The sequence below is a fragment of the Phyllopteryx taeniolatus genome, chromosome 19 (genome assembly GCF_024500385.1).
Source record: "Phyllopteryx taeniolatus isolate TA_2022b chromosome 19, UOR_Ptae_1.2, whole genome shotgun sequence".
NCBI lineage: Eukaryota > Metazoa > Chordata > Actinopteri > Syngnathiformes > Syngnathidae > Phyllopteryx > Phyllopteryx taeniolatus.
The window spans coordinates 18863626-18889206 of record NC_084520.1 but is presented as its reverse complement, the minus strand read 5'-3'; the positions used below and the strand labels follow the sequence as shown (position 1 = coordinate 18889206).

Genomic DNA, 25581 nt, shown 5'->3' with positions numbered 1-25581 from the left:
CAGCTTGTTAAACCATTCAATAATTCCCCCGTCGTCATGGCAACAGGGAAACAAATCAGCACATGCGTTCCATCAAACTTTCAGAGCGCTCGCCCAGCAAAACCTCGCACATGCGCACGCGTGGATGGAAACGTCCGTTTGTCCGTCCACGTCGCGTGCGACCCACCGTGCTGCCCTCGTGTCAACGGATGGAAAGTCAAGATAGATTTCTACTCGTCGTCGTGTAAAAACAAATGACGTCACTTGTGTGTGTAGAAAGAGCAAATGTTTGAAATGTGCTCAACTCTTTCACTTTGAGACACACAACGTGTGTTTGTGCGTGTGCGTGTCTGTGTACACGAAAACTCCACCAAAGTGAAGAAGCAGCAAAGACTTTGGGCCTTATTTTCGGGACCGGAATCGATGTTAGGCCGGGTTTTGGTCATTGGCCAGACGGGTGCAAGTCAGCGTCTTTAAAGGAGGCCCGTCGGGGTCCGGCCCTCGAAGGCGCGTGTGTGTGTGTGTGTGTGCGTGTTGTTTTTTTGGTGTATTGAATAATTGATGCAATGTTGCGACACTATTGCCACGGTACGACTTTATTACTTTATTAGTATGACTCCACTGCAGTATTCCTGCTTCACTACAGGACTGGTTTTGGTCATTGAAGAGTGAAAAGTAAAACGCTTCAAGATCAAGTTGGAATAAGAATTCAAAGAAAAGAGGATTTTTTTGGAAACAAACTTTTTGTCATGCAGAACCAATTCAGGCATGTAACTACACGCTAATTGAACTTCTTGAATTTCCTCCTCACACTTGCAAACCTTCACCTCACCCGCTGCGCGTGTGCGCGTGTGCGTGTGTGTGAATGTACTGTCAAAATGAGTGTAACAGAAAACCGTGTGATTGACAACTTTTTGTCAGTTCAGGGCACACACGCACGCACGCACGGTGTATTCGTCTTAAAGATCAATTAGCAGCATATTATTAACACCCTGTGATTTAATGAGCACATTTATGAACCAGCAGTTTTTGTCACTTGCTGTCTGTTGCCATGGAGACGCCCCGTGAGGCTTTGAATGATGAACCGCCTTTTGTGTTGTCGTCTTTCCTCACATGAAACAATCGTCTCAGTTCTCTTAATGTCAACGTTCAATTGCTTCATTGCGTGCGACCCGGAAGTTGTTCCCGGGTCACGCCGGCCGCCATCTTCAGCGAGTCTCAGTTGTCTTGGAGGCGCATCGAGGAGCGTCGATGCGGGACGGGAGTGTCAAAGTCTCCAAAAAGTATTGATTTTCTTTTAACGGATTAAAAGATCTCTCAAGAAGTCAAAGTTCGTTTTATGAAGTTTAAAATGGGGTTAAAGGGGTAAAACCCTTTTCAAAAAGTGAGCAAATTGGGGGGTTGGGTCTGCAACCAAGCCCCCGCGACACCTGGGGTTCACTAGACTTTGTTGTGTTGTCATGGTAACCAGGATCATTTGGACTTTGACAGCCAGCGTAAATGTCGCCACTTGCCAAAACACATCATTGCTTGCATGCTTTGTCTTCAGACTTGATTGAAAACACACGCACACACACAAACAGTTGCACTTCTGACATTTGTCTTTCATCAGCATGTCAAGGTCGAGAGACAAACAAACTGGGACTTTTTATGAGCGTGTGCGGAGGTGTTTGCGATGACGGTCCTTTGCCGGTCTGTCCCGTCGAAATGTTTCCGTGCGTGCGTCACGGCGGAGGCCGAAAGGCGCCGAGGCGGAAGCAAACGGGAACGTGTGCGGCCGGTCCTTGTGAAGCACACGGACGTACCTCGCGTATGAAATATGCAAAAAAACCAAAACAACCCAAACGCTCTCTCTCTCTCTCTCTCTCTCTCTCTCTCTCTATCCATCCATCCAACCCCAACCAGTTTGGGGAGTACCCCGCCTCCTGCCCGATGATAGCTGGGATGGGGTCTAGCGCGCCCGCGACCCGCGTGAGGAGAAGCGCGACAGAAAATGGATGGATGGATGTATATATATTTATATATACACACACACACACATGCTGCTGCCTTAGCTTGCTTTGGTAAAGGCCAAAAGGAGCACAAAGACAGACGGTGTTACTGACGTACGACATCCGACGACATACGACGACGAGCGGAACCGCGACCGTATACACTGAGGACGCCGCGCGGCGACGACGACGACCGGACAGATGACCGCAACGACTGTGAACACAAACGCTGACAAGGCAACGGGCGCCAGTGGACGGAGAAAGCTAACTGGCTGTTGTGGAGGGAAAGACTTCCGATTGACCAAACGTGCAACAAATACTTGAAGGCAACGTGACTTGCGCAGTTTTCGTATCTCTGCAATCGCGCCGCATCCGGAAGGTCGCCAAGACGGATTTCGATCGCTTCCCACATGCAAATCATCCCAGCAAGAAAGACTCAACAGAAGGGGGGTTGCTTCCGTCCTCTGGCGGAAAGGGTCCCTGTCCGCTTCACACTTCGCTGTCGCTCTTGCATCTCGTGTCTTCCCCTGAAAGGAACTGCCGGCACGAAAGCTAGAAAACCACGTTGAACGCCGATCTTTCCCATCACTGCTGAAGCACGACGAGCACGCCGGGCGGACCCCGAGGCGGGAACACAGGGAAACCCAAAAGGAGACAAATTCATCTGTTCCAGTGTCAAACCAAACACCGCTACCCGAATATAGCGCAGCCCCGCATGCTAACGCTTTCATCTGTCTTGTCTTCTTTCTCCTTTTCTTTTGTCTCGTTTTCAAGTCAAAACGACTTTCAGTGTGTGTGTTGTCCCGTGCTGCGTATTGCCATGGTGACGGATAATGGGAAATTGATTGTGACAAAATGACATTCCAGACACACATTTCCATAAGAGTTTGTTTATGCGACTTTTCCGCAGGGAACGCCGTCTCGCTTCATATTTAATCGAACGCTACCGCGGCGAGGCCGCGCCGCACGCGCGTGGCCCGCGGGCGCCGCCGGGCCGCGTGCCGCCACGTCTCATCGCCGTCCTCTAGGGGATTCGAACCCGCGGCGTTTCCAAACAACCCGAGCGGCCCGGACGTCCTTTCATTTAACCTGAGCGGCGCTCATTCCTCGCTGACTCAATTTCATTCCCACGATGCGCTACACTGAGACGAGGCGCCGCCGTAATTCCGCCGCAATACGCTGACGTGGTTGCCGCCTGGTAATGAAAGGCGTCAACGTTTGCCGCGCGCTAACAAAGTCAAACAATTCGAAGCTCCTTGCTCACGTTGCTTTGTTGCCGTGGCGAGCGGCAGCGGCTTGAGTCCAGTCGACGTTGATTCTCTCTTTGCGAACGGGAAGTTGGGAGTCTAGAACGGGCATCACGCGCGACCGACATGTAGCGTGAAGCGGGTAAATGGCTACGAGGCGCAAGGCTGCCGTGGGAACTTTCAACGTCGGCAATGTCGCCGCGGACCAACCGAAGACGACAGTATCCGATGTTCGGGCGTTAGGGTCGGGCACCGAGAATCAAGAACCAATCGGAACCGGGACTAACGTTCCCGTTCTCCCGGAATCGTTCAAATGTTCAAATTTGGGTTCCCGGTTTCGATGCCCACGCACCAACGAAGAAGACTTGCTCGTGCTCAACTGCGGCGGCGAACAAAAGTGTGTCTTAACTGTGTCTCAACACTTGGAATAAGACGATATTGCGCAAAGGCGTTTTTCCCGACGCGTCGCGTCGGACGCGCTCCGAGCCTCAGCCGGCCTCCGCCGCGCGGAGCTTCGGTCAAGTCAACTCTCAGTCGATCAAATACATCTTTGCCAACATGGAGGCAGCTAACAAGGTCAACGCTTGCTTGGACGTTTGCACTGATGGTTTTTAGCCTTTATTTTAGTCTTCAAATCGCCACAGCGCCCATGACAGAAAAAAAAAGCTTAACATCGCAATGAATTGGGACAAAATTCACATGAATGTTGTCTCACGATATCACAAACATTAGACTTGTGCCTCATCGGCGGGCTGGCAAAGGAATCAGCGTTTTTGCTTCCATCCTTTCAAAAAAACAACAACGAGTGACGTTACTCGTCGTGCCAAAATGAAAGGCTGCGAGTGTAAAACACTAAGTCAAGTTCAAACTTTATAAACTTTAACACATTTATAAAAACCACTTGATGTGATGAAACAGGCCCAAATAATGATTGGAACGATTTGTTTTGCTATATTTCACTTTGAGCTGAAACTTGAATGAGAGAATATGAAGTCAATGGGGTCGGTTCCGCACACTTTGCCTTGTAGTTCATCGCTTGGATATTGCCGGAGAATTGATTATTGGTTGTAAAGAACCTCCAGTCCAATGTTCATTTGCGTCTACGCTGTGGGATGCCAAGAAAACGGATGTCCATCATTTGGACAACCTTTATTTCAAGCATCCAAACGTTTGTGAGCCAGCCCGCTACAACAATCGGAATCGAGAATCGTTCGGAACCGGAATCACCCAAATTCAAACGATGCCCAACCCTTTTAGGCTTCGCGCGTGTTTACGTGAGTCATAGCATATTTGCCCAAAGACATCAAGCAGAATCTTTTTTTCTTTTTTCGTCTTTGAAGAAATTTGCCCTTCAAACCGTCACGTCCTCAACCTGTTCTTTTGACCTTTGGCGGAGCGTAGCCAAGACGTCCGCTGACCTGGTTTCCGGGTTTCCTCACGAGGGCTAGGAAGAGCCGCTCTGCTCAAAGCGCTCCTCAGCCTCGCGCCGACGCCGGCTCGTTTGCGTCTCCTCCTCGGCCTCGCCGACGTGTCGGACGCAGGCGGTGGGATAAAGTTCGCGGCTCCGATGTCCATCGGGAGACGGGGAAGGGTTGCTTGCTGAAAAGAGAAAAACCAACACCGACCCCATCTCCAATGAGAGCGCCGAGCCGCTGCGTCTTCCCAAATAAGAAGACGTGAACATGGCGGCATATTTCAACAGAGTTCCTCTTACGTGATTTTAGGAGCAGCTGTCAAAAGACGGAGAAAGTTATTTTATTTACATTCAGGCTCGATCGGCCACATGCACACACGCATGTATTATTGTCTAACACACACACACACACACACACACACACACAGCCAGTCCATTATGAGTGTGCGTGCGTGCGTGCATCAGCTAACACGAGCCTTTTAGCGGAACACGCTGAGCAAAGTTTGGAACGAGGTTTTGCCGTCAGCACGTGTAGACGGCGGACCCTGAAAGGCGGTCGATGGCGGAAGACGAGCGATCCGCCACGTGGCGTCCGGGCCGTATATCGGAACAAACGCGTTCGCCGACCTTTCGCGAGCCGAGGCAACCTTTTCACAGCGGAGAAATTTCCCGGCACCCCGGCAAACCAAAATCCTGAAATTTGGGCCTGCTGAACTGAACACAAAACAGATCAAGAACGTGACGAATGGAAACGGCGCCATTGGAGCTTCTGCCATCTCACGGGAGAGCATTTCGTAATTCTGCCACTCTCGCCACATGTCGTTGAATTGAATTGAATTGAATAAATCCTCCTTTTCTAACACGTGAGGAGAACTTGGAGCGGCTCCCACAGCAATCCCGCTCGCCAATGACTGGGACAAACGATGAAAGGGGACGCAGGAAGCGGTCCGGACGGACTTCCTGCCGAGGCATCTGATAGGCATCGTCCTCATCCTCACGTCATCGTCTTCCTCGTGCTCAGTCGGTCGTTGGTCATGAAGGAAATCGCAGCTGAAATCTTCCCGAGCGGTAATATCTCTGTCACTCAAGAGCCCCCCATCGCCCACCGTCGCCCACGTATGAGCGCCGCCACGGCAAGTAGGCTGAGTGACAGCCAATCAGAGTCCCAGCTGATAAAAGCACTTGTAATGTAACAAAGATGATAAGGAATAATAGACTTTCTTCTTTCGGCCCGAGCGGAATGCGCTCGCGACATCCATCACAGACAACTTTTCCAAGAAAAATAATAACACTTTTTATCGGGATCCAGCGTTAAAAACCCACGCGCGCTTTTTGCCTTCCCGGGCATCCCGGGTCAACGGATGCTCACCGGCTGAACGACTTCAACTAACCCGTCCTGCAGTCTTCTCATCAGGTTCGGAGGCGACCCGGGAGCCGACGCCGTCCTTCTTGCGTCTTCGGAGTCTTTTATTCCTTTGTCGCCCGACCGCCGACCGACCGAGCGAGCCGCAACAGTTCTCGACATTTGCCATCAAAAGTACCGGTCGCGTTCTTGTTCGCTATCGTCGCTCATCGGCGTCACGGTCACCTGTAAAAGTTGAACGCAGATGAAGAAGAGGTTTTGCCATCAGCATCTGACATTTCTCCCTCCCGAGATTGTCTCCCAGCTTCGGGAAAGTGAGCCTCGCGGCCCGCCCCGCCGACAGGCGAACCGTCTGTGTCCGTGCAAAACGCACACCCAAGATTTGGAGAGAAGAAAGCTTTTGGATTGAAGAGCTGACAAGATTCCAGTTGACAAAACCTAACTTTGACTTGCTGATTCATAGGATCCATGCAAGCCTTTTCTAACCCTCGCTAAGCGGGACCCTCACCGGCGGTGAGCCTGGAGGACTTCCTGAACGGCTTGCCAGACATTTCTATTGCTAACATTTTCCTTGGACTGTCGGGGGTGGCACGGTGAACGCGCGTTTCTTTTAGCGCGTCTGCCTCGCCTGTGTGGAGTTTGCATGTTTCTCCGGGTTCTCCCGTTTCCTCCCACATTGCCAAAACATGCGTTGTAGGTTCATCGAAGACTCTAAATCGCCCTTAGGCGAGCACGTGAGCGCGAATGATCGTTGGTCTGTATGTGCCCTGCGATCGGTTCAGGGCGTAGCCCGCCTCTCGCCCGCAGTCGGCTGGGACCCGCGTGAGGAGAAGCGCTATGGAAAAGCGTCGACCGTTGGTGACACCGCTTTTTGTCCGCATTTTGAAGTCAAACAAGCAGTCTTTAGCCCATCGAGCTAATATGCACGTACCCACCGAAAGCCCACCCGAGCTTGGCCAGAACAGGGAAACCTTCAGATTTCAACCCCCAACCTTAGAACTAACCACCGCTACATAAAATACGCACGTAAAATGATCAGTCACAAAAACCAGACCGGACAAGCGGCCAAAAACTCAGTCGTCACCCTTCATCACACGCACGCAAGACGTGTCCTCTGATGAGAAAAGACAAGCGAACATTGTTTCTGTCAACTCAGAGCGGATTGATAGCCAGTCACGCACACAAACACACACATTAGGTTGTGCGTGTACGCGTGATTGACACGATCCTTCATGTGTCAATTCATAATTCATCTGTGGACATGACAAGCAACATTTTATTCAACACACTTATTGAAAGAAGGCAGTTTGCGTGTTAGTGACACACACACACACACGTACTTGGTGTGTGCGGTTGACCTGGTTAAGCGTTCAGTCTTAGCTTTGTTTGCATGTAATTAGTTTGTTTTGTCTTTTTGTTTGTCTTCTTTCACTTCAGTCAACAAACATGGCCGCCCTTGGGGTTTAGGGTTCGGGGTTTGGGGGGGGGGGATATCGCCGTCCTGCCAGCGGTCGTCACTCCGACAAGACCACGACTCTGACCGCTCGGATCGATCGCCGAAGGGACTTCGAGCGACTCGTGAAGCGGAAAGAAGAAATCGCTGGCAAACATGCGGATGTGAAAATAGCTGCGATAATTCATATTAACCGTCATGATACGGACGCTAATAATCTTCCGGTCAGGTGAACTTGTCTTCGACACCAAACGACAACACAAACACGATGACGATGACGATGACGATGAGGATCGGCTTTTTCTTATTGACGAGCACGAGTCCGTCCGTCTCGGCTCATCTTCGTCGTCGGTTCGTGACCTTGCTAACCCTCCCAGCTAATTGTTGATGCTGCTGCCATGGCAACCAGGGCTTTCAATCAGGTCCTCGGGGACGTGCGAGTGTGCGAGTTCCAGGTGAGAAAATCTCCTTAAATGCGTCGCACGCGTCCAATTGGCCCGTGTGCGACATCCGACCCGCTCGAGCGTTTGCTGAACGGCGTGGATGGAGTCTCCGAGACTTTTCGTGCAAAACAAAAGACGTTCCTGCCGTAGGGCTCCGCCCACCGCTCACCTGAATCGCAATGAAGTGCTCATGCTGCATTCCTGTAACGTGGGAAGTTGGATTTCTCCCACTCCAAGTTGGACCAGTTGCGACCTCGAAGCGTTCCGGGCGAATGTCAACAACCAAGATGGCTGATCGCTCTAACTATACAATATTTGTAAGCTATGAAATCATAACTGGCTTTATATACATAAAGGAACGTTAGAAGCATTTCCTACAATTCACCGAATAACTTCTTGCACTTTGAGCGGTCGAAAAAATCTATGGAGATTTCTAAAAATGGATTTACCTTCTAACAAATGATGTTTTACCATTCACGGTCTGTGTCTCCATTGTCGTCGGGTTTTTGGGGGGGGAGGGAAGTCGAAGCAAAAAAATCATGGGAGCGACAGGTCATACCGGGGAAAAAGTCGTAAAGTGGCTCACTCGTACCTCAAGCCGCCGTTGCACTCGATTGTCAAAATAAACAGCGGGCAATAGTTGGCTGGCATTTCGTTAGGAAAGAAAAACCCCAATCGCTCGATTTCGTGAAAAAAAGCTTTATTAAGTGGCGTTAAATTGTGTGCATGAATTAACCCTCACACCGACTATTGCACCCCCTGTAGATACATTTTTGAACAAGCTTGCTTCAATGTCAATCAATGATTTTTATTTTTATTTTGCATGAAGAAAAACATTCACATTGGTGAAAGCAAAATCACAGTTCCACAATGAAAACCACTTCGACTTTGTTTGTTTTTCCAACACACACAAACACGGGTACGCACACACCATGTCCAGCATATGGAAATGACCTGGTGAGGACACACGTTAAGAAAAGGTTACAGTGAAAATTGTCATTTAATGCAAGGGGTGGAGCTTGATGGGGAGGGGGCGGGGCTACATCGGGCAGAGTCGTTGAAAATGTTTCGCCGCGTTCGTCCGCCGTCGAACGCGACATCACACCTTCCGGACGAGCGCGAGGCGGGTCGGCCGCTCGTCGAGGCCCTCGCCTCCTCGCTTCCTTCTACATCGGTGGCACCGCCAGGCCCGACATGCCTGCACATTCACAATCAAAAATGGCCGCCATCTGAACACGCATTTTCCTGTGAATAAAGACACTAAAGCAGGGGTGGGCAAAGTATGGCCGGGGGGCCACATGTGCGCTAGGCACAGAGTGAGGTGCCGTCCTTTGATCCGGCCCACCTCGTATTTCAACCTCGTATAAGAGGCCTAGAAGATTTGGTGCATTCGATTGCTTCATTAAAATGTAGATTGATTTGTATTCCGTCCATTCTCAATAGCGCTTATCCCGTTCAGGCTCACGGAGCGCTGCGGCTTATTTCGGCCGAATTCGGGCGAAAGGCGGACTCCACCCTGCATCGGACCGGTCGCCAGTCCGTCGCAGGGCGCCTATGGACACGGGCGACCATTCGCACTCACGTTCACACCGCTGCCCGCACCCATGTCAGGCCGACGCACCACTTCACCATCAGCGACGAGATTATTTCAATTCATTGACCGATGGTGGAGCGGTCCACTCGCCGGACTCGGTGACGGTGTGAACGTGAGTGTGCGAATGGTCGCCCGTGTCCATAGGTGCCCCGCGACCGGTTCAGGGCGTAGTCCGCCTTTCGCCCGAAGTCAGCCGGGATAGGCTCCGTTGTCCCGCGACCCGAACCGGGATGAGCGCTGTTGAAAATGGATGGCTGGAAACTTTGAACATTTGTCTTTATTTTATGAAAGAATTTTTGGTAAATACAGTAATGCCCTTTGATATGGCGGTTCACGTTTCAAGGTCCCGATATTGCTCGTTTTTTACTAAGTGTTATTACAGTTCTTACTGTGTTTGTGCAATATTTTGGGTATCCATCACGCTTGCTCCTTATTCCGCGTTTAAATATGTTTGTATTCTTTTAAAAGTGTGCTTAAAGACCTGAGAACAAAATGTAAATGTCGTAAATGCTACCAAAACATCCCTAGAGTGTATTTAAATGGGGCATTCCTATGTAGCAGATTTCACTTATTGCGGGGGTGGTCTTGAACATAAACCCCCCATTACTCTCGTGAGATTTCCAACGTCCGTCTGTCTGCTTTTTTTAAATGAAACGTTTGCCCGGCCTTCTTCGTCGAAGCGCTACCCGATACCGCTGTCGGTACCTCGGCCTCGGTTAGCATGAGCTCACCACATACGTATTGTCTAGGCCTGGACCCCCGGTCTGGAAATAAAGCTGACTGATTGATTGACGGACCCACGTGTTCGCACGCACGCGCGCACACACGCACAGTGATTGTGGATTTGTTGTAAATAAAACGTGCATGTGCACTGGACACGGAATAGTGACATTTGTCATGTTACAGTGTGTGTGCGTGTGTGTGATTGCGTGTTGTACACTTTCGTGTGCGTGTCGCGGTCACCTTGCAGTCCAGCGGAGACTCCGCAGTTATTGGTCGGCAGTGGCGGGGAGGAGGCGGGTCTAACCACTGGAGCGAAGGCGCTCTTGGCTTTTACGCTAGCAGAGAAGGCAAAGACGCTGTGGGCGGAGCTACAGTTGGACACCGTCATGGTGGGACTGGTCGTCACAGCTGAAACCGCAAACAAACTTTCCTGAGGAAACCACGTTGACGTTGCAGTACCGGTACCGGTACCGGTACCGGGATCGGGATCGGGACTAAAGCGGTACAAGGTTTAAGCGTTAGTCTCGAGATTCATCCGGTCCCGGTGGGCGTCTACTTACTGCCGTAGGGGGAGTTGGCGGAGGATCCATTGAGGAAGTTGGGTGAAGACGCCACCCCGAGGTTAGGCATGCTAGTGTTGGAGTAGTTGCTGACGCTGTTGCCGTAGCTACTCTGCTGGGGGGTGGAGCTGGGGGCGTATCCTCTGGGGGATTGTTGGCTGTTGCCGTTGCGAGTGTACCCGCCTGCAAGATGAAGAAGAAGAAGAGGAAGAGGAAGAGGAAGAGGAGGCTCTTTGTTGGACTTCGCAGTCTCGGCGGAGGCGCAGGGGACACGAAGTTTGACCTTGAGTCGCGTCATTGACATTGACCGCCAGCTGGCCACCGAAGGAGTTGACGGCCATCATGCCGTGGGAAGCCGCGTTTGACAGCGACGGGATCTGGCTGTGGTTCCGCGGGACGCTGTAGAGCGCCTCGGCGATGTCCGACGCCCGCTTCAGGATCATCTCCTTCGTAACAACACACCTGTCAAATATCGCCACCTCCCACTCGAGTGTGCGTGTGCGTGCGCCCGCGTAGGCGAGAAGGTCACCTGGCTGCTATGAGGCATCGCATACAACGCCTCCACCATGTCAGCGGCTCGTTTCAGTAGCACTTCCTATGAAGAAGGAAGTGACGTCATTAACATGCACCCAACTCATTAGCACACACACGTACACAAAATACAACAATATTCACGAAGATTGTTGTTATTATTACTTTTAATATTTTGTACGTCTCTCCACAAAAGGAATTTACTAACAGTAAACCAGTGCATGTGTGTCTGTGTGTGCGTGTGGGTGGGGTGGGGGGTTGGGTGCATGTGTGTCTGTGTGTGTGTGTGGGGGGGGGCGTGTGTGTGTGGGGGGGGGGCATGTGTGTGTGTGTGTGTAGGCCAATCTCCTTTTTTGCCACATGACTGCACTCGCTGATTTCCTGATTTGACTGTTTCAACCTTCTTGTTTGCCAACGGACTTAACACACACACACACACGCACACACACACGCACACACACACACGCACGCAGGTATACGTGTATCGAATCATCTCGAATGTTTGTCGAATTAAATGTGTTTTTGTGAACTTGTGTTAGTGTGTTTGTTGATGTGTGTGGGTGTCTTTTCGGGGGGAAAAAAAACCGTTGTTTGTTTCGATGACATCACGCATCAAGCAAGCCTGCGATTGGTCGTCTTAAAGCCGAGCGGTCGCATGCCGGAGACGCGACGGACCGAGTTAAGGCGGCGGTCGCCACTTGACGGTCGTCAAAGTGCAAAACACAGCGCTTCTTTGGTGATGACGTCAGCGATTGGATGAGAACGTGCGATGACATCATCACGTTAACCGCTCCCACATGGCGTCGCAAAACAAGTTGGAGAGTTGAGCTGGTGGACCGGAAAGTTATCAGAATCAGAATCGTCGTTATTTGCCAAGTAAGTCCAAAAAACACACGAGCAATTTGTCTCCGGTCGTCGGAGGCGCTCGAGTACGACAACAGACGAAGACGTTGAGAAAAAAAATAAACAATCAATCACTGAGCAATAAAGGGTTGCTAGTTACCCGGTAATGCCGGTACATTATTTCTTATTTCTTTTATTTTTTGACAATTGTGCAAAAAGATGCCGAGTCCTCGAGCACTTAGAGCAGTTCGAAAGACTCATATTGCAATAGTGAGCATCGTGCAAAGGGCGCGAGTCGTGCGATCATCTGGGACGATGTCGATTGTGCAAATGTTGCAGCTACTCCTCGGTCAGTGTGCGAATGGAGCAGATGCTACTCTGGCACGGGTGGCCAGTGTTGGTCAACAACAGATATGCAAATAGCGCAGCGTGGCGAGACGACCGCAGCGAGTGCACACGAGTCGTGCATCATTGGCCCACAGAAATGGGACGACGACCTCAAGACCAAAAAGTGGCAGCATGTTGCAACGCAATTGTAGCTTAGCTGTTTAAGAAGTCGATGGCGAGAGGGAAGAAGCTGTCCGCTCGTTCTCCTTTGCATCGATCGGTAGCGCCTACCCGAGGGAAGGAGCCGGAAGAGCCGGAAGAGCCGGTGACCGGGACGCGGAGGGTCCGGGAGCCAAATTGACTCCTTTGAGCGAAAACAATTGGAGCAGCACACTTCCTTATGAGCGGCTAATTGGCTAAAGCAAGCTAATCGTGTGACTAATTTAACCCCATGTGCCCAAACAATAAAAAGCGGAACAATTGGCATGTACGTATGCACGCAAACAAACACACACAGACGCACGCACACGCGCACACTCAATGCTGCCGAAGAGAAAATCAAGTGACGATTGTTCTTTCATCATTGTTCGTTCTGCTCGACTGCTCAGAGTCCCGATAATCATCGGCTTAGCATCCTCCGTGCGTGTGTGCGCGCACGCGTGTGCGTTACCTTGGGCAGCCGCTCCGGGTCCCCGGGGTGCCGGGGAATGACCTTCTGTAACCTCTGGAAGCCGTAATCAATGGTGGGCTCGTTTAACGCTGATGAAGAGAAAGTTTGGCAAGTTCCAAATGGCGTCCAAAGGAGACATTTGACTTCCGATCTCGCGACACGGGCGCGTTACCCGTGTAGATGAAGCGTCCGGGCGCCCCCTTGCAGAAGTGCTTGGACTTGTAGGACAAGGTGACCTCCACCACTCCGGGGATGTGTCGGGGGGGAGTCTGCACACGGATGGCGTGGGGCGTGATGAGCTGCGCCAGAAAACGCCCGTTAGCTCGGAGCGTGTACGACGTCGTACACCGTGCGCGCGAGCTTACCTCGCTCCACACCAACATGCTCCCGAAGACCACCTGAAGGCCGTCAAAGAAGTTTTCCCCGATGAGGATGACCGTGGCGCCCCCGGTCGTCCATCCCTCGCTGGGACTGACGGCCTTGATGCACGGACACGCCGCTGGGGCACAGTAAACGTTCTGTGAAACTTTCTTCGACTTCACCCTTTCCGACACATTTGACGGCAATGTCACTCGCACGCACACACCGAAATGATTTCATTAGGTTGTGGCTTTTATCCACTTTCACACCCACCACACACACGCACATGTTCGCTGATAATGACTACCTCTGAACATTAATTATCAAGTAAAATGAAAGCAGCGTGCGTGTGTGTGTGTGTGCGCGCGCAATGTCACAATTTAAGATGACAATTCAGCACATGACTGCTCTTCCATTCTATTCTATTGTGATGAATTCTCTTCTCTTCTATTGGTTTGTGTTGAGCGCAAAGAGGAATCGGCCGCGTTGAACAGGACGAAGGTTCTTCAGCGGTCATCGTCAACTTGGTCAATCAAAAAAAAGAAATGTGGTCAACCTGCAAGTCACCGCTTGCAGCTTGTCGACTCTTTCACCATTTGGGAAAGAAGCACTCAGACCCACCAGATACTTTGGGGAGTGGGGGGTGTGTGTGTCCATGGTTACCATCTTTAATTAGGAGAGCTATTAAAGAGGTTGAACGGCACACGCCCGCCCGCACGCACGCACACACACGGGCACAGCGAGGATTCAGCTCATCGAACCCACAATCCACTGGTGTGATCTCTTCTTCTCATGTGTTTTGATTTTGTCAAGTTCCAGTTTTGGGCACGTTCCACATCAACACAACCGCTTCCTACTTCCTGTTTCCTGTCCTCTTGTTATATCATATTGATGATTACAATTGTACGGGATGATGCTCACTTACGCGACCGTTAGCTAACTCTCACGGAATGTTCTGCCATCGCTCAAGGAAGCGAGTTCTTAAGAGTTCGGCGGTTGCGCCGTACCTTCGGACGGGTCCAGTCTGCGAGCTCGGCGGCCGTGTTTGGAGTTGTTGTGCACGAACATGTTGTCTGAGACGGCGAGGACATGTCCGTCCACGCTGACCGTTGTGGACACCACCACCTGCCAGCGCAAAAATCGATTGATTGACTACTTCATGATGAACGGACCGATCAGGCGCAGTGAAGATGCGTCGCTGCATCCTTCACATTAGCATAGAATAGCAAGCCTTGACTGTCACCCGATGACGCAGATACAACAAAATTGGGCTTTGTGTTTTAACAACGAGTAAAGAAATGATAGAATAGCATCACTAAACAATGCTAAATGATGCAGCAAATGGCAGGAAGGCGGCGGCACGGCGGCCGACCGGTTAGAGGGTCAGCCTCCCGGTTCTGAGGACCCGGGTTCGATCCCCGGCCCCGCTTGTGTGGAGTTTGCGTGTTCTCCCCGTGCCTGCGTGGCTTTTCTCCGGGCGCTCCGCTTTCCTCCCGCATCCCAAAAACACGCATGCTAGGTTGATTGAAGACTCTAAATCGCCCGGAGGCGTGACTGTGAGTGCCAATGGTTGTTTGTTTGCATGTGCCCTGCGATCGGCTGGCGACCGGTTCAGGGCGTACCCCGCCTCACGCCCGATGACAGCCGGGATAGGCTCCGGCACGCCCGCGACCCTCGTGAGGAGAAGCGGCTCAGAAAATGGATGCACGGATGGCAGTCAGTGAACAAAGTAGCTAGTGTTGTTTCGTGGAGAAGAACGAATCTTTTTAGTGAACGAACTGAAATGACTCGTTCTTTGAGCCCGCCGCCGCCTCGAGGCGAGCGAGTCGGCCGGGAGCGCGAACGGAACTGCCGAAGCGTCACGTCGCTCGCTTGGGCGAATGACCAATGAGCAGCCGGCGTGAGCGTGTGAACGGAACAGGCCCGGCCGGGAGCTGTCCCGCCTGGGGTTGACCCTGCTGAGGTTCTATCGGGCCTCCCGCATCTGCACCGTCAGAGGTGGATGGCCGGGATCCGGCCGGGCGGGACCTCGAAGCGTGCAAAGAATGTATACGGCTCCTCAGCTGGTGTTTGTCTGCCCCCTGATGTTGGTGATCTGCCGGACCCCCTGCCACACCCAATCTGCCGCTTGTAGTCGCACTCGGCTTTCTCCAATCCCCTTTCCAGGTCGGCTCTGGCAGAACTGTATAGACCAGAACGCGGCGTGTGTGTGCGTGCGTGCGCGCGCGTGTGTCACCTGGAACCTCCTCATGTCTCTTGGGTTTCCAGCATTTTTCAGACAATTCTGGTTACACTTGAGGAAGAACTTGAGGAAGAACCTGCAAATAAACAGACCATAATAATCTCACATCGATGATGTCACGACTTAATGTAGTCAATTCTGCAGAAGAGGCAAAAAAGAACAAAAAGAACGACACGCTATGACCACCGAAAATGACATTTGTACGACTGCCGTTTATATTCAAAGTTCATCCGACAACCGAGGTCGCTGACGTCTTACCACTGAACAACTTCATGTCGGCTGTTAATCAAAGCTGCTTTGTCTTTTGTGAATCACGCACGCACGCGCTTGAGTTAGGAGGTGTCAGTGACATCATGGGGGGGACATCGGCTGGGCGGATGTTCATTGGCTTATTAAGAACATGAAAGCAGAGCTGCCAATCAATTCTAAATTTCATTGTTATTTTTGCGGCCAAAAAGATGCAAATGTTGAGAGGGATGCATTTATTCATCTTGAAATTGTCAATACTGCCGGCAGAGGCGTCGACACATTCAGCCCGCAGCCAATCCGTGACGCAGCTCAAATCCTGTCGTCTGACTTCCCTGGTTGAGTCGCTTGCTCGTTCTAAAGCGATTGTTCAAGTGGTGAGCGAAGTGGTCGTGAAAGTGGCCGGCGAGTAAATCACGAGAGACGCTCCCGTCGTGCTTGTCACACAGTGGCAAAAAAATGAAAAAGCTCTGGAATAGCAGCGGATTTGCCCCCCACCCTCAAGGAGGAAGGAGGAGATTAATAGCACGGGTCGGAGGAGGTGAAAAGCCGAGCCGCTCGGATTCCTCCCGGGACGGGGGAGGGATTCCAATACGAGCCGGCGGTTTTTCATCCCAAAACTGCGAGCGTCGCGTCAGCGTGTCGCCAATCATGCGACCTGCGACCTTTGTGGGACGTCACAGTGTCGACGTGAACGACAGCGCCCGTTAACCTCATCGCCATCCCATGCCAAAATGGTGTAAGAATTGCGTGCGCAAGCGCGTGTCAGCGTGTGCGCTCGCTACCTGTCGATGACGACCGGGTCGGACGGTGTCTCGTTTCTGTTTCCGCAGCTTTTCTTGTCGCAGCAGCGACTGACGGCACAAATGGGAAAAGGAGGGTTCATCTTTAAGTGCTTGTCACTCAAATCAAATAATGCTGCGCTGCGTACCTGCACATGATCTCATGGGTCAGCAGGACTCGGCACATCTCCGGATTCTTGTCTTGACCTTCATAGACGATCGCCTGACAGGCACACGCGACTCCCTTAGGCCCCGTGTACGCTACGTTTCCGGCGGCCGCGGCGGTCCCGCGCGCAAAACGGGATCGGTCGCGACGCGACGCGAGAGGGAAACCCGACGGGTCGGGATTGCCGTACCGGCATCTGTACTGAGCGCACTTCCGACTGCGTCGCGCCTTCGGGATCTTCCAGCCCGACGTCGCCGTCACAGACGACGTGACACAGCGCGCCGGTTGGTACCGGGCTGCGCCGACAGATCGATCGATTGATTTTTGGAAGCAAAGCGTCCGATCGGGACGCTCCGTCGCCCGACGGTCGCCGAGTTTCTACTTCAGCAAAGTCGAGCATCCCACATAAGGAATTGCTTTGCAGATTGGTTTCCAAATTTTGACACGGGTTCCGTCAGCTCCCTTTTGGAGTCGTGACACCACAAATGCCCGGAAGACGTCCCCAAAGGGTCCCCGTGCAGCAGAACGCGTTTCTGCACGTGACAACGTGCGACAGACGCAGACCTCGGCGACACGCGTCATAACGTCGGACGACCGGGGCGTCCATCTCCTGGCCGAAAGGGTTACGGCGCTTTATGCCCAAACACGCCAAGTGAGCTCCGTCAAACTTTACGAGCGCCTTCCTATTTAGTCCCTCCCAAAATATCAGAACAGATTTGACGTTTTCCTCTCGACACCCGTCGACGAGTGAGTCCTTTGCGTGCGGCACCTGCCGTCTTCGCCTCCTTTCGATGAGGGCGCCCTCGTGAGTCGGGCATATGAAATAAGCGCTGTCGAAGCGACATCGTTTCGGGGCGCCAGCTGTACGACAGCGATGTACGGTATGCCGACTTCAACCAAGCCGCTGTTCGCAAACTCACGCAAGCTGCCCTTTTTGAATTCCGCTTCGGGTTCGGGAAGGGGGGGATTTTGGAGATGAAAAAGGGGCGTGCCAAATGCATTTTGATATTTCACATTTGCTCCCCAAATTCTTGATATTATTGGAAAGGACTGCCGGTTAGATTTTCTCGAGCCGCCGAGCTGTCACAGACAAGATGAATTGATTGACAGACTCCCGGTTCCATTTTTGAGGCGGCTAGTAAATGTAAAGTAGCAAATACACAAGATGGAAAACTGATCAAGAATCCATATCTCACCTGCTTGGTCATGGAATCAACGAGTCTGATGTAGAGGTCTTGCTCCGTTCTAACTCCTGCGCGCGCGCACACACACACACACACACACACACGTGTACGCACACGTTTCGAGAGCAGCAACTTCAGGGCTGCGCAGGCAAGTGAATGGAACGCACCGTTGCCGTAGAGCAGCTGCAGTTTATAATGAATTCCGTTGTTGGTTTTTTCTGCGGTGGGTTCCTAAAAGAAAGAAACATAAAAAAGAGAGCGCGAGGAGCACGCCGCCCAAGTCCGGCCGCGCTCGCGATGGTCCTCACCGTCTCCTTCTCCACGAAGTCCACGTAGGCGGTGCGCTCGATTTCCACGGGCTGACCCTGGCGGTCGTACAGCGCCAACACGAAATGGAAGAAGTTGGACTTGCGCAGATTGGACGGCGGCTGCTTCTCAAAGTGGGCTCGTGCTAAACCCACCCCGCTGACGCACACGCAATCAAATCCATTGACAAGAGCAAAACATTTCCAGATACTTTTCAACCCTTGGATTTCTTCATTCACAATTGCTGAAAACACATTTCGATTGATGAAATATAGCATATTAATTATCATCCATCCATTTTCTGTACCGCGGGTCGCGGGCGCGCCGGAGCCCATCCCAGCTATCGTCGGGCGAGAGGCGGGGCACGCCCCGAAACATACAAACAAACACTCACATTCACACCTACGGGCAATTCGGAGTCCAGATTTTTGGGGACGCGGGAGGAAAGCGGAGCGCCGGGAGAAAAGCCACGCAGGCACGGACGGGGAGAACGTGCAAACTCCGCACGGGCGGGGCCGGGGATCGAACCCGGGTCCTCGGAACTGTGAGGCGGACGCTCTAACCGGTCGCCCGCCGTGCCGCCCGCACATTCACACCTACGGGCAATTTGGAGTCTTCAATGAACCTGCCGTGCATATTTTTGGGGACGCGGGAGGAAAGCGGAGCGCCGGGAGAAAAGCCACGCAGGCACGGACGGGGAGAACGTGCAAACTGCACACAGATTTGAACCCCGGTCTCAGAACTGTGAGGCAGATGAGCCGACCGTTTGGACCACCGTATATACATGATAATAATATTCCTATAATATAATAAATGAAGTTGTGACGAAAACCTGAGAAAATAATCTGATGAGATAAGAGAACAGAAATTGACCCTGCATTTATTTCATTCCCATTTGGTTGAAAGCCGCAGACGTTTTGGGATTCCAGTCACCGAAAGAAAAATCAATAAAAACAAAAACACGACGTGCGGGTACCCGTGCGCATAGTGCCACACATGTGGCACTTACCCACCTATGCACCATATTAAGAAGAAGAAGAAGAAGAAGAAGCTCTATTATTACAATCTCTCATGAAAACAGAAACGTGCTGTTTCATCTAGAAAGCATTTTTTGTTTTTTGACCAAATGAAAAGTTGAAGAGGACTAAATATATTGTTTCTTTTCCACCGAAGCATAATATTAATATCATTCATTGACAATATCACAAGTTCCTTTTTTTCCTTCCTTACATTTGAAAAACAGATCTTTTCAACAACAATAATAATAATAATAATTTTAAAAAAAATGTTATTTGACATCTGACATCTTTTGCCTCCAAAAGTGCTGAACATAATATAAGGCTCGCTTAAGAGCGAGTGTCAAATAGAAATGCACTTATGGTATCTTTAAGATTGGGATACGTGCAACGAAAATGTCGATTTTGAGGATTCGGTTTTCTCGCATCTCATTTTCGCTCGGAGGGACAAAAAACACATCAGATTAAAGAAAGAAAAGTGGCAAAGAAGGAAGAAAGAAAAGCGCGCGCTGGCCGGGACTTGCCGGCCCACAATCCCTCGGGGCTGCGGCGGATATTTCCCGCAATCTCTCGGGGCTGCGGCGGATTTTTTTGTTTTTTTTTTACCTCTGAGCGGCGGCGTCGGCGTCGACCGCGCCGCTCGAGCGCATCCATGAGCGAACCGCGAGCGGCTCCTCCTTCAGGCTCGCCGCGGAGCCTCGCGGGAGGCCGTGATGAATCCCGAACATGGCCGAAGACCCGCGCCGGGACCGGGACCGAGAAGAGGAAGTAGAACAAGAGGAAGAGCAAGAGGAACAGGAACAGGAACAGGAAGAACGTCCGGCAGGAAGAGCAAAGTCGTTGTCGTTACTCTTTTCTTCTGGAACTTGGAAAAGCGGCACCCGGGCAGAGGAAAAATATTTGCCTGCCGGCTGGGATACTTTGGATTTGGGTTTTTCTTTTTCACGCTTCGCATTTGAACGGCGATCGCGAGGAAAAATCTCCTTGGCGAATTCAGGAGAGAAAAGAAAATCCCGGCAGGAAAAAAAATGAAGGCGGCGAATCGAACGAAAGCAAAGACTTTTTTTTCTTCTCTTTTCCCCAAAGAGGTCGCGCGGCGAGGGAGACGACGGAGCGATGACGAGAAGGCAAAGAAGTCTCAGCCCCCGTGGCCCCGCAGGACCGGACGCCAAAACCCCAAAACCCCACGGCCGTGACGCCGCGGCAGCGGGGGCGGGGCCCGCCCTCATTAGGACGCGCCGAGTGACGGAGAGAGAGCCGCTCGACCGACCGCGGGCAAAGGCGCGCCTTCCTTCCCCCTTCCCGAGAAGAAGCGCAAGAGAACAGGAGGAGAAAGAAGACGAGAAGAAGGTGAAGATGTTGTGGAGGGTTTTGTTGTCTCCGAGGCCACACGACAGCAGGCGCACCAGAAGTGGGTCTGTGTGCGTGCGTGCGCGCGCGCGTGCGTGCTGCCTTGAAGGAAGTCACCACCAAACTTTTGGGAAAATGGCTGCTAAAGAACACAACAGAACAAGACGGACGCCCTCCCGTGCATCGTAGAAGGAATTCGTCAGGACGTTTGAATTTCATCCTTCATTTTCCGCTTCAAGACATCGAAGAAAGCCAAATAAAGGAGATTTTGATCCCACTTTTCCACTCGTCTGTCCTATTGGAGAAGTTCCCCTTGAGGGATTTTCATTGGTTTCGTCATTTCAATTGGCTTACGCAGAGTTCTCTTTTCTTTCATTTTGCAGTTCAAATGTGCCATTTTCCTTCATCTCATCTATTTAAAACACATTACGCTTACACTATTAGGTCGTAGCTACCTTCATGTAGTGTTTGGAATGTTTGAGCCATCCGTCCATGTTCTCTGACGTCAAGCAACGAGAACATTTCAGCTTTGGATGAAAGTCCAATCTTGATTTCCGCAACATCGGAAACTTCATCGACGGCGTCGCGGCGCCCCAAGCGCTTTGCCAAGCCGCACATTCAGCCGCCCGCGGGCAGCAAATCAGGGTTCGGTGTCTTGCCCGAGGACACTTCGACATGCGACGGGATTTCAACCGGTCACAGGACAACCCGCTCTACCAACTGAACCACATCCATTTTCCGAGCCGCTTCTCCTCACGCGGGTCTCGGGCGTGCCGGGGCCCATCCCAGCTATCGTCGGGCGGGAGGCGGGGTGCGCCCCGAACCGGTTGCCAGCCAATCGCAGGGCACATGCAAACAAGCAAACAAGCAAACAAGCAAACAAGCATTCGCACTCACATTCACGCCTACGGGCAATTCAGAGTCTCCAATGAACGCATGTTTTTGGTTTGCGGGAGGAAAGCGGAGTGCCCGGAGAAAAGCCACGCAGAACATGCAAACTCCGCACAGGCGGGGCCGGGGATCGAACCCGGGTCCTCAGAACTGGGAGGCAGACGCTCTAACCACCAAATACTAAACAATAAAATAAATATAAACACACGTAATAATATTCAGTGAGAATAATATTCCTTTTTGCTTTGACGCTGCAGTCACCGATGGTGTAGCGGTAAATTTGCCTGACTTTGGTGCGGACGCTGCGAAGGCGAAGGCGAAGGCGAAGGCTTGTCCGTGTCTCGGTGCCCTGCGACCGACTGGCGACCGGTTGAGGGTGTCGTCCGCCTTTCGCCCGAAGTCCGCCGGCATAGGCTCCGGCGCCCCGCGACCCTGAACGGGATAAGCGCTACTGAGAACGGACGGACGGACGGACGGTGTCGCACACACGGATACACAAATATACGTGCGCACACGTCAAACGGTCAGTCTTGGTTCTGTGGGCCCACAAAATGGCAAATTTTGAAACCGACGTGAAACAATGTCCAGCAAACGTACCGCGCAGACGGCGTCGTGAAACGGGGCCGTTTTTCTTCAGCTGGTTAGGGTGGAGGGAATTCTGAAGAGCTCCAAATAGCGCTCAGCGTTGACACAAAACCGCCAAGTCGGGAAAGGCCTACTAGAACGTCTGCCCTTTATTGGAGGTCAATCGGCGGCAGCTCAAATGGTGGCGAGTGTGTGCGGCGGACTCCCATTTAACACGGCCACATCCTCCGTGAGAAGAGGTTGTCTCGTGCTGTGACGTGAGTTCACCTGTTTACTCTTACTTCCCCTCTCAAAAAGCTTCACTTGTATTCTTCTGAGTTGCACAGGTTAGACGAGGTCACATTAGAGGTCTTTTGCAAATGAAAAAATGAAAAACCTTTTTCGAATGGTAAATGGACTGCACTTCTAGAGCGCTTTCTCAAGTCTCGACTTTACGTCAACCGACTTTATGCAACATATAACGACTTGAAGTCGTCTTTTGCTTGGGGCTTGCGGCCGCGGCGCGTCGTCCTCCTTTCCCGTCCGCGCCCGCCTCCTCCTCTCCGACATCCGGCGACCTTCTCTTTGGCCTTCCTCTCGCTCTCTCGCCGGGCAGCTGCGCCCTCATCCCCCTTCTCCCACTATCCTCACTATTTCTCCTCCGGACGTGTCCAAACCGTCGGAGTCCGCGCTCTCCGACTTGGTCTCCGAAACACGGAACCTCCGATGAGCTCATTTCTGACCCTGTCCAACATCTGCATTTCCGCTTCCTGTCGTCTCTTCAGTGTCGGTCTCTAATCCGTACATGACGGTTATCTATAATTCCTTTACACAAGTCATTTCGCAAAACAAATGCCGAACATGAAGAACACGAACGTGCTCCGACGAATAATGAGACACGCCCGTCGTATCTGTGGCTCACCAATCGTCACAATTACAACATCGAGGTTTTTCGGAAACGCTGTCTTGTTTGTCGACGAATGAAAGCGAATCGAATGTTCATCCGAAACGTGTTGCGAAAAAAGCAATTTGTGCGGGCGATGAAAGGAGTATTTGATTTCTTTCTGCATTGGTCACTACTGACAATTCACCTCAGACTGCGCGGTGTCTCCACGGCTCCAAAGTCCAAAAGAGTCCTCTCAAGTCCTTCTCATCAGGACTCGCGCGCGCTCCTACACAACTGCCACTTGAACGCTCTCAATGTTAATGCTAATGCTAACGTTAATGGAGACACAGCAGGGCTCCTTTTCGACTTTTCTGTTCTCCATCACTGACTCCCATTGAAGCGTTCCCGCGCCTGCAACTGTTTTGTGGACTCTGTCACCACATGGCGGTGAAAAAGGAATTTGCATGACAAATGATGTTAGGCACCCGTTTAACAAAAGCTGACGAGATGTTCTGCCGTTCCAATTTAGCTGCACTCGGGAAGACTTTTGGAGTGTCTGTACTTTACTCGAGTGCAGAGGAAACTCAGGCGCACTATTTATGAAGTCAATCAAACCAATTCAATAAATTCACCTGAATTACAGGTAGGCTAACCTTATTTGAAACAAGCGAAATTTAAAGGCAGCATGAACTTGAACGACAGTACTTGTGCTTTGTAAATCAGTTCACCTTGCGACGCTCATGAAGAGCACTTTTGTGACGTTTTCTTTGAAAGCACTCCGCTAGTTTTTTGCTCACTTGTTGTGCAGGACATAATGCATGAAATAAGGAAAACTTTTGGCACTGCAGCGGTGTCACTGCTCACATTTGAGTCTACAGCAGCAGTTGCGAGCCATAAGAAAGGGCCAAACGGCCCCCAGCGGCCCCCAGCCACTTCACCTTGGATTTCATCGAAGCCAACTGAGCGGGAAGCAGCGAGCTGGCCGATGGTCCGCTCGTTCCCTTCCCCAACAAATCCTTGGAGAAGCACGTGAAGATACGCAGCAAGCCCAATTCATGTCGCCTGACCACGTGACCGTGTGCGCGAGAGACACTGGCCGCTTCTGGAAACGCCGCATTGGCCGCGAGATGTCACTGCTAGCAAAAACAGCGATTCAAGTGATTCGGAGCAGTGCCTCATTAGGACACCGGCGTCAAACTTACTTGAGGGCGAGGTCGTGACGTAGCCTGGCTCTGGAGGGGGGGGGCAAAGCCTCTTCTTCGTTTCCTAATAAATGTGGATTACAACTCTTTAACGGCGCATAGCACCGACTACTGCACAGGAGGGATTTAGCAGTCAAAAGGCATCGCTGATTTCAAAATGCAAACGGCTCCCTTCGACGAGACGTGCGGTACCGTGATATGTCAATCATCTGGGGTCTCCAGTCAGATCTCAGGGGGGGTCCGGTGCCACCCCTGGAAGATTTTGAAGGGGAACGACAGCAACTCCGGTTAGTGTGAGAGGGGTGACGCAAGTTGCGATGACAAACATCAAGGCTGAGGTGGGAGACTTCCAGAACGTTTTGAAGAGACCCTTCAAGAAAAAGTGGACCTATAGGATTCATTTCATACTCTGTCAGGGAATACACACCAAGACCAATGAGGCGCCACGAGAGTGCGAGGTGTGGCAGCGTTGGCATGCAAAGGAAAGCGAAGACGTGCGAGGTGCGGGCAGGGTCGCCGACGCACACAATGCAGAAGGCAGAGTCCGCCCACGATATGTCGAGGGAGTCGAAGCGCGGCATTTGGGGGGATGGGGGGCTCTTGGAGGGCAGCATCCGAAAGAAGCGAGATGAAGGAAAAAGAAACAAGCGCCACAAATAATTGAGGGGAAAATGTCGACGGATGCAAAGAGCCTCCTCGCATTCACGCGTACACACTTAAATCCAATAAAAGCCAAAAGAGAGAATGCAAAGGAGTTGGAGCAGCAGAAAATCAGCGGAACAGCAAGCAGCTCACATGGGAGGAGGTCGGGGATGAAGATCTCGGTGCTCGGCCCAGCCGATAGAAGCACAAGTGGATTCACTTGCGATACATAAGACACTGGAAATTCTATATATAAGCAAGATGAAGTAAGTCAAGTGACCGAAGGGAACAACGAATGCAGTAGTTCTTGATATTCAATATACACTGAACCAAAATATAAACGCAGCACTTTTGTTTTTTCTCCCATTTTTCGTGAGCTGGACTCGAAGCTCTAAAATGTTTTGTACCTAAACAAAAGGCCATTTCCCTCAAACGCGTCGAAATCTGCGTAAGTGAGCCTTTCTCCTTTGTGCAGATAATCCATCCCATATCGAGACGCTGACGAGACAGCGTGATTATTGCACAGGTGTGCCTTAGGCCGGCCACAATCAAAGGCCGCTCTGAAACGCCTGACATTGATCGACGGGAGAATTTCTTTCTCGTCTG

General features: G+C 51.6%; 1 protein-coding gene across 8 annotated transcripts; it reads right to left on the bottom strand.

The window, feature by feature from the left end:
* Positions 1–8682: 8682 nt before the first annotated feature.
* LOC133469419 (transcription factor COE3-like) lies at positions 8683–24412 on the bottom strand. 8 transcript variants are annotated; one of them, XM_061756451.1, is made up of 17 exons: positions 24334–24412; positions 23860–24264; positions 18427–18583; positions 18286–18349; positions 18131–18186; positions 16918–16991; positions 16772–16840; positions 15735–15816; positions 14506–14623; positions 13504–13637; positions 13311–13437; positions 13139–13227; positions 11297–11362; positions 11051–11213; positions 10768–10950; positions 10448–10615; positions 8683–9088 (listed from the first exon to the last, which is right to left on the bottom strand). In XM_061756451.1, the coding sequence occupies exons 2-17, from the start codon at positions 23871–23873 to the stop codon at positions 9057–9059; spliced, it is 1596 nt and encodes a 531-aa protein (XP_061612435.1). In that variant the 5' UTR covers positions 23874–24264; positions 24334–24412; the 3' UTR covers positions 8683–9056. The 8 variants fall into 8 exon arrangements, with proteins under 8 accessions (XP_061612435.1, XP_061612433.1, XP_061612432.1 ...); XM_061756449.1 differs by having other exon boundaries at positions 23860–24267; positions 24334–24377; XM_061756448.1 differs by lacking the exon at positions 24334–24412 and having other exon boundaries at positions 23860–24324.
* Positions 24413–25581: the final 1169 nt, after the last annotated feature.

Bases quoted from the DNA above. Each gene is read 5' to 3' on its own strand.
- LOC133469419 (XM_061756447.1), bottom strand. From the start codon at position 20,669: ATGAGGGCGGGCCCCGCCCCCGCTGCCGCGGCGTCACGGCCGTGGGGT. The intron at 10,951-11,050 runs GTCAAACTTCGT...TTCATCTTGCAG, and splicing joins TGTCAATGACGCGACTCAAG to GCGGGTACACTCGCAACGGC. The intron at 10,616-10,767 runs GTAAGTAGACGC...TTGCGGTTTCAG, and splicing joins CGCCAACTCCCCCTACGGCA to CTGTGACGACCAGTCCCACC.